The sequence below is a fragment of the Notothenia coriiceps genome, unplaced genomic scaffold, assembly GCF_000735185.1.
Source record: "Notothenia coriiceps isolate Sejong01 unplaced genomic scaffold, NC01 NC01_scaffold00000290, whole genome shotgun sequence".
Lineage (NCBI taxonomy): Eukaryota > Metazoa > Chordata > Actinopteri > Perciformes > Nototheniidae > Notothenia > Notothenia coriiceps.
In genome coordinates, this window is record NW_011332991.1 from 75,240 (window position 1) to 83,859 (window position 8,620).

General features: G+C 39.9%; 2 protein-coding genes across 2 annotated transcripts in view; both read left to right on the forward strand.

Annotated features, from left to right (window-relative positions):
- Positions 1–2,672: 2,672 nt before the first annotated feature.
- Positions 2,673–7,186, forward strand: ccdc77 (coiled-coil domain containing 77). Its single transcript, XM_010765756.1, has 12 exons — positions 2,673–2,737; positions 3,413–3,457; positions 3,764–3,950; positions 4,062–4,204; positions 4,531–4,627; positions 4,896–4,986; positions 5,092–5,180; positions 5,381–5,529; positions 5,686–5,947; positions 6,116–6,241; positions 6,348–6,500; positions 6,700–7,186. Exons 2-12 carry the CDS (start codon positions 3,423–3,425, stop codon positions 6,844–6,846), a joined length of 1,479 nt encoding a protein of 492 aa, XP_010764058.1. The 5' UTR covers positions 2,673–2,737; positions 3,413–3,422; the 3' UTR covers positions 6,847–7,186.
- Positions 7,187–8,242: 1,056 nt separating this feature from the next.
- ush1c (Usher syndrome 1C) overlaps positions 8,243–8,620 on the forward strand; it is a 16,948-nt gene continuing 16,570 nt past the window's right edge. The window contains exon 1 of the mRNA XM_010765938.1: positions 8,243–8,248. Coding sequence (XP_010764240.1) covers positions 8,243–8,248 — 6 coding nt within the window. The remainder of the gene's footprint in view (positions 8,249–8,620) is intronic.

An 8,620-nucleotide genomic window follows, 5' to 3' on the forward strand; every position in this document is an offset into this window, starting at 1 on the left:
CATCTGGTGTCAATGTTCCTCTCACTGCTGAATCAAACACACCTCTCTGCTGTGGTCCTGTCAACACCATAGGGGGGTGAGCCATCAGTGTGTGTGTGAGTGTTTGAGTGTGTGCAGGAGTCATACAAACCTGATGGCGGCTCAGCTGCAACAGAATGGTTTTGAGGAAACGCTTTGGCCAATCACTGATATAACACATTTCACTTTAAGTCCTTCTAAATTGTTCCCAAACTAAAAAATGCTCCTCAAACTCAACCTGAGGTGTTTTTCTTTTTTCAGAGCTGTGGTTCAAACTTGGCTTTGAGGATGATGAGACTCCTTGGACTGAAGCAGTTGTAATGGACAGCCCTACCCTAACCATCAAACTACTGGGAGAGAATAATGGCAGAACAGTGGAGGAGAGGCTGAAGGAGGAAGGTCAGCAGTATCATCTTACATCTCTGACACAAACTGAGGTGAACATTCACACCAAACAATCACACACGCACACCACATCTTATGCCATACAGACTCAAACACAGATCTGCAAACAACGGATGTACACACGCACATTCAGTCGCGTGTGTATAATGTTGGGGTTAAATCATTGGACTATAATGATAATAAATGTAGGACTGCACTGCACTATGTGGACCCTGCTGTGATGGGGGGGGGGTGTGTGTGTGTGTGTGTGTGTGTGTGTGTGTGTGTGGGGTGTGTGTGTGTGTGTGTGTGTGTGTGTGTGTGTGTGTGTGTGTGTGTGTGTGTGTGTGTGTGTGTCATCACATTTATGATTGTCATAAATGTCTTCTGCTCAGGGCAGTGAGGCACAGCCGGCCACTCCTTCATGTAGACTTTGGCACCATAAACCAATAAGGAAAGATAGAATTGCTCAGTCACATACCAATTTTTAAAAGTGCACCATTCAGTTTGGAGCTTCAGATTGTTTTCACATAATGAAAAGGGGACTATGATAATGTCCTAAAAAGAAACAAAGCCCCATTGTGCCTTGTTAGTCCCTTAGCCTCTAATTAAACTCGTAAATTGTCCCATCTCTTCGCTCAGTTGCTCATCTCTGGTACGCTCTGCATTATCTAATGCTAATTTGCCCTTTGTGAAGCGCCTGTAATATGTGGCACTGCCTGCCTGAATGCAGCACAGATGGCTGTCCGAGGATCCCTACACTGAAGATATCATGTTTCCATCCCCTGTTATTTTTTACTCATCATTTCAGGGCTGTTATGTGCCAACACCAACAACAAAAACATGGTATAAATTATGCTTGATTCATAAAGCCACACATTTAAATAGCATTTATTGTACCTTGGACCTCATCTGTATGATGTTTACATAATCTTGAAGAGGCATAGACAGGTAAATAAAGGATGTCTGTCTATATAGCTTCTTAGAACATGTAAGCTTGAAAGGAAAATAGATCCACTGAAGCCCATATTGTGTTCATAACCAATAAGAGATATGCCTTTAAGTACAATCCAACAAAACAGATGCTGGGACTGTAAAGATCCCTATGAAATTCGTCTAATAATAAACAACCCAAGGAAACCACTTATTTTGTTGAATGAAAACACATTAATCTACGTGCGACTCTTATAGTGTTGTCTATTACTTCTCCTATGGGCTTAAATAGTTAATGATATGTTATGTTCCCCAGAAGACACTCCCACACACAATATCAATTTTAGATTTCAGTTAGAGTTGAGTTAGTTGTTCTTTGAAAAGTAGCGTTTTAACAGAAACAATTTAAAGGATTTTAACTGTTTGTTTGTTTTCGTGAAGCTTTCGGTCAGGCCCATAGGTCAGGCCTAACCAAGAGACACCTGAGCCGGGTGAGGGGATAAACCAGGTAGGAGAGGAGCTTTTTTTATGTCAATTTAATATCAAATAAAAGGATATATCTATCCGACTAATCGAGGAGAATAATGTTTCTCTCTTACCTTGTGCCGAAATTCCCGAGCAACTTTCCGCTCCATCGCAAAGAGACAGTAGCTTTACAGAGCGACGTGAGATCCCAGTGAGTGAAGTTTGATAGGACTGGTTGTGAGTTCATCAAACTAGCCGGAGGAAAACTAAAACTTCCGGTTAAGATTTTCATAGTAAGATAACTATTAACGAGGAGTGAAAGAAAATTGGGTTAAGGAATTCGACCAAGGTGAATATTTATTTATTTTTAAACGTGGCTTAGCTTCCTTTTAAGTAGATGTCACAGATTTGCATATTTCTTATTCTCCACGTTTCCATGTCAGCCTTTTATTTTGAAGGGATAAACGTTTATCTTCCGTGTTCTGCAAACTACAAGAGCTTTCCAGTGCATTGCATATACAGAATTAATGCAAACGCTGTTGTGTAACAGTGGAATTACTAAACTAAATGTATATGACCACATACAAAAATACCATCCATAAATTGCGCCAGTTCAATGTAATTATTGAAACTTTAAAACAATTTTCTTTACTTTTTTCGATATTACAGTAACTTCCTGATGAAAGGAACTTCATCCTCCATCCCTGGTGATCCCTTCTGTCTGTTTAAGTTTATTCCTACTTTTCATGTCGCTCCGCTCCACAGCTCAAACCCAGTACCCTGGCCTGCCGCTGGAGGACCAAATAACTCTAACTTCGCTGCAGTTTACCACGAAGAAGACGACGACGCATAAACTTCCGGGTTTCAAAATCCAGATGACAACAACCGGTAGCAACGAACCAACAGCACCGTTGAACGAAGACTTTTGAGACTTTCGGTAAGTTAAATGTAAAAGGATGCTAGCCAAAAACACCAGAAATAAGTTAAATGTAGCTTTGTTGTTGTGCTGTTATGTGCTTACTTTATTTTTGCTAAATCTAAAGTGTTTCCATCAATATACCTCACAAGGGATCGACAAAACTTAGTAGCTTTGCAAAAGGAAGTAACGTGCTTATTTGTTTTTGTCAAAGGTACAGTTACAACTTTAGTCTTATTTAGCTCGATTTGTGTTGAAATCTTCAACGTGAGTATACCATTATTTCTAAAAGAGTAGTAGACTTTGCTTTTAAACGTCCCGCTCCCCCTGGCGCCCGACCAATGGAAACTCAGACATGCTGCACACTTCCCTTTATACAATATGTGTCTCATTTGATTTTTATATTTTACAAACTACACTTTATATGATCGTAATCCGACCACAACTCATGATAATGGGCATTTAAAAAGATGGCAATAAGCTGTTTATTTGCTGTCAATATTTCAGTATTCTCAGCATTGATTTCTCACAGTGGCTCTCTGGGCTGACATCTCTGTATTAACATTGTATATTCCAATCATCTGGCCTCTTGATACAGAATTTTTTGCAGAAAATATGTAATTGTTAGACAGGTATAAACAGTATTTTTTACAGTATTGATGACAACCACTTTTTGTATTACACTTTTGTTTTCAGTGTTATTGGGATGGGATCTCCAACAAAAGATGCAACACCACACAGGTAAGATCTTAAAGAAAAGAATGTGTGCAATAGAAATGTTGCTATGACACTGAGAGGGTCCATTGTCAGAAGATGTAATGCTTTAACTGTAATCTCCCTAAATGATGCTTAGTCTTATAATGTCCCCCCCACTGATACATCCCTAAATCTTATCCCACATGGATTAAGTCTCACTCCTTAAGAAGGTTTAAATGCCTTTTTTCATTCCTTTTTTTTAATGCAGCATGTACTGTCACGCATGGGGCAAAATGTAACATTTTCTCATTTTTAAGATAATTCCGTAAAGTCTCTTTCTTGTTTCTACAGAACCAACCTTTGTACGCCTGGTCGAGAACCTGACTCCCCACTTCCCCCGATCCATGAGCGGCTGGCTTACCTGCGTCCCTCCAGGGAGCTGTTGGAGTTTTACAGACAGAAAATTGCCCAGTTTGACGGAGAGCACGAGGAGCTGCTGCAGATGCTGGAGAAGTACAAAGGCATCACAGAGGACCAGGTGAAACAAAGCTAGGAGTCATATGTGATTATAATTTGTTTGTATGTTTGGCATGCATGAGTATAATCGCCTGTTTTTACTGAACTTCTGTCCGTCCTGGATTTCGTCTAGCATAAACTACAGTGGGAAGTGCGACAGCGGGAGGGCGAGATTGCCGAGCTGCAGAACGCTCTGAGTGACATGCAGGTCTACCTTTTTCAAGAGAGAGAACAGTCTCTCCGGCTTTATGCGGAAAATGACAGACTAAAGATCAGGTGGGTGTACAGTTGATGATGAATCCAGTGGATATTTTGACCTGTATTAGCAGGAAATCACAGCTTTGATAATAACATGAATTAGGGCTGCTTTTAAATGTAGGTGTACCAGATCCATGTGGCTGCTATTATGCATGATTGTTCACTTAATGGTACTTCATATTTTTTTAAACAGTATAATAGTGTATGATTTTCTAACAGGCCCTTTGTGAAACCACCTGTGTGGTTGAGCCTTTAATATCTGCTTTTAGCATTGTATTGTCATTATTTTTTTCCCAAGCACTACTATTCAGTTATCTAACATTATTGACTGCTGTGCACTGCAGAGAGTTGGAGGACAGGAAGAAAATCCAGCACCTTCTTGCTCTGGTGGGTCCTGATACCGGGGAGATCACATATTTCCACCGGGAGCCTCCTCACAAGGTACATGTTTACTTTATCGTTGATCTGTCTCACAGCAGCCTGTGCAGTTTATCCCTTTTTATACATGCTAAATCGGCTGGCACACTTAAATGGAACTGGTGTTGTTCATGTGGCTCGAAATGTCTTGCTTTTTTTAATTACATAGTCTCATGTATTTTACAATACAATTACAACAAATAATTTGTATTACTTAAATATGACTCTATGCAAGATAAAAAGGTAAACGGGTAATCAATGTTCTGAACACAGCTGTTCTGTTGTATATCAGGTAACCATCACACAGAGGAAGTCCGAGTCCAGCTTGGAGGAACACCTCAATCTCAGGCCAACAAAGTTAAGACCTGCTGCGACCAGGAAAGGTTTGAAAACATTTTATGGCAAATGTCTTTTGTACAATTAATTGTATTTAAATGTTAAATACAGACAGACTGTGACATTTTCATTCTATGTCTGTATTTTTTTAGAGAGCGGCAGGAGATTAAAATCTGCAGAAGGGACAAATGGAGAGAGCTTGGAACAATACAAGAACGATAACCAGACATTGTTACTACAGGTAGTTCTAGGTGTCTTTCTGATGCGGGTAATAGAATGAATGTGCTTTCAATTTTCATAAAGAGAGCTACACATCACTATTCAACATTAATAATTACAACAGAAATGTGAAAAGAGTGATGAGAACTTTTTTCCCTTCTCTGCCTCCATGGTTTTGGCGATGATTTGACCAAACTATATTTGTGTCGCTTGTGTTTTCAGGTGGAGGCCCTGCAGGCTCAGATGGAGGAGCAGACCCGTCTGGTTAGAGAGCAGGTGGAGTCTCTGATGGAGGATAGGCAGATTAAAACAGAGGAGGCACAGGCACAACGGCAGAAAGATCAGGAGCGGATATCAGCTCTGACTGACAAGTGGGTCTGCATTTTTTTTTTTTTTTCACGACTACTGTACTGTGTATTTTAGGAATGATGCTCTTTAAGCCTTTTTTTCTTTTTGTGAATCGTGAATCCTCTTTTGGATTTTTTTCTTTTTGTAAACACATTTTTCTTTGTTTGTTTACACCTCAGACTCCAGCGTACCCAGAACCTGTTATATGAGAGCACCAGGGATTTTTTACAGCTAAAGTTTGACGCCCGGGCTCATGAGAAGAGCTGGATGTCAGAGAAGGACCGGCTGCTCAGGGAGCTGGACTCCAGCCACAACCGCCTGAGGAAGACCCCGTCTGCCGGCGCAGAGCTGGGCCCAAAGTGGCAGCCCAGCACCAGCACCGCCCTGCTCCCCCCTCGGCCTCAGCCTGAGTTGAAGCAGTCGCTCAAGGAGGAGCTGAAAGTAATATTTGTTTCGTCTTTTTTTATCCTGAAAACATAGCCAGAACTTAAAATATATCTGCTAACTTATCACTTCTGCAAACTCACCTCAATATTAATAATCCTTCCCTTTGATTAAATATTAAGCTGTTTTTTCATTTAACTTGTTTTTTTTAATCTATGTCCTCAGGCAATGCAGGAGGATGTGAAGCAGGCCCACCGTCTGGCAGAGATGTACAGAGGGCAGTGCATTACACTGGAGACAGAGCTGTCCCAGATCAGAGAAGAAGGGGATGTGGGCAGGGAAATATTTAAGGTACCATTCCTGTGCATATACAGATCTGATTTAATGTTCATATGTTATGCCATGTCCGAGTTTGTTGATACTGATGTTTGTTATTTTACCAAATGTTTTTGTGCAGGAGCGTTCAGACAAAATGGCCAAGCGTCTGCAGCTGATGACTCAGCGTTATGAAGCGCTGGAGAAGAGAAGGGCTATGGAGGTGGAGGGCTTCAAGACGGACCTGAAGCACCTCAGACAGAAGTTCAAAGATGTCGAAAAACAACTCCTCAAGGTGAAATTACTTGACCGATAATTTAACTTTTTCAACTAACCCCATTTTTTCACTTTGTCTTAACTGTTAAAGGGTTTTTTGGGTGATTTTTGTAACGCCAACAAGCATGTTTTGAGCTCTCTATTTAACCTTATATAGAACTTTATTATAGTTCAAATGCAAACTGTTAAACCTGATGTACATGCATCCTCTCTGGCAGGTTACTCTGAATGTTGGGCCCAACCAGGACTTAGCCATTCTGCATGAGGTACGTCAGACCAGCGGCAGGACGAAGAAGGTTCAGGGTGAGCTGATGGCGCTGAAGGCTAAGATCTACGGACTAGAAAACGAGCTGAGATTCAGCTGAGGACTGGACTGTGGTGTCTACTGTCTGCCTGTAGAGGATAATCAATGTGAAGTGTATCTAATTCATGTTTGTTTGTGCTACTGGGTTTATAGCTTACACTTAGAATTAATGTTATTTGTGTTTTGTACCCTGGACTAATAAAGATGTTTTGCTACAATGGTTTTAAATTAATGAACACCCATTTACAGAATGAAATGAACATGTCATATGGTGTCTAGTAAATACAGTGATTACTGATTATGTTACAACATTACTGGCAACCAATAAATAAAAAACGTTTGTTGGACTTAACTAACTTTGCCTAAGACAAGCATAAGTATAGACATGGTTATATAGACGGTCTGTGAAAGGTACATTTGAACATGTTACCTGATCCACTTGGGGGTTCATTTGTAGGCGTTATTTAAGTACTAAGAAAATAAATTGTATATGTGCATTACCATGTATATTAATTCAAAACATAATGTGTAAGGTAATTTGCTGATAAATATATATTTTAAAAGGCTGACTAAATTAAGGCTGTTAACTTGAACACAGCATTGTTTACAACCCATATAAACTATAAAGGTTTTAAACATATGAAATGTTTACTAGCCTATGTAGTACTAACTAATTTGACCAACCACTTTACTCAAACTACACGGTATTATGACATGTTACAGAAAACATTATTTGCGTGTCAATGTCGAGAATTAATTATGCTATAATAATTTTAATTAGATTTGTGCGGTTAAGTTTCTATTATTAAGTCATTCAGTTTCATTTCTACAAAAACTCAGATCATAAACAACCTTGTCTTTCCGGTGGCTCTGCGCATGCGCATTCATTGTAATAGACGTCACTGTATGGCAGCTACACTGACAGCATGAGCAGAACGCGCAGAGTTTAGTATTGACCCTCTCTGTCTGTTTGAGATACCATGACCCATTTCTTCCGTCCGAAGTAGATAGTTACTGTTAGCTCGGCTAAAGCTAGAAAAGCTCTGCTCTCTTTTATTGTATGTTGTTTACCCACCGTCTTTTACACACAAGTGCCTGAAGATATGCAGAGAGTAAGGTGTTCGAAAACCGGCTTGCAGCTGCTGAAATCAGCCTGTGAGGGAGTAGCAAAACCTTCGACTTCAAGAAAATATAGCCATGTAAGTAGATGTTCTTTAAAAACTTTACTTAAATTAAGATAGAGGTTAATGAATACCAAATTAAGAAAAGTACCTTGTCAGCTTGTTTTTGTACTTATTTATTTTCTATTGCAATGTTAAAATGGAAAAACAACATGTCAAAGCTAACCCCATCACACACACACACACACACACATTTTTACTATGGCACAAATTCGAACCTCAGTCATTACTATCTTATTCTCCTAGTTCACTCCTCAATTAGTTATATAGAATAAAATGGTGGTATGTAATTGATATACTCTGGGAACAAAGTCCCACCCAGTGCCCTGATCCTGAAGTAGCAGGGTTATAATTTATGACCCAGCCTGTAGTGATGAGAATTCCGGCTCTTTTTATTGAGCCGGGTCATTTGGCTTGGCTCACCGAGAAGAGACGGCTCCTCAACGGCCCTTCATTTGACCACATATACCTTTTATAATTCAATCAAATTAGCTGTGGCCAATTGTTTTCATTGCATTTACAGACCTGTGTAACTCTCTGATACCACCCAATGAATGTACTGACTTGCTTGTAGAACCACGCTACACAAAGCAGATCGCAACACCTATAAAAACTTAAGCATAGGCATTTAAAAAAGGACAGCTACCGTATTTT

Coding starts and splice junctions, on each gene's coding strand:
- ccdc77 (XM_010765756.1), top strand. CDS start 3,423: ATGGGATCTCCAACAAAAGATGCAACACCACACAG. Junction 4,205..4,530: donor AATGACAGACTAAAGATCAG/GTGGGTGTACAG, acceptor TGTGCACTGCAG/AGAGTTGGAGGACAGGAAGA. Junction 6,501..6,699: donor TCGAAAAACAACTCCTCAAG/GTGAAATTACTT, acceptor CCTCTCTGGCAG/GTTACTCTGAATGTTGGGCC.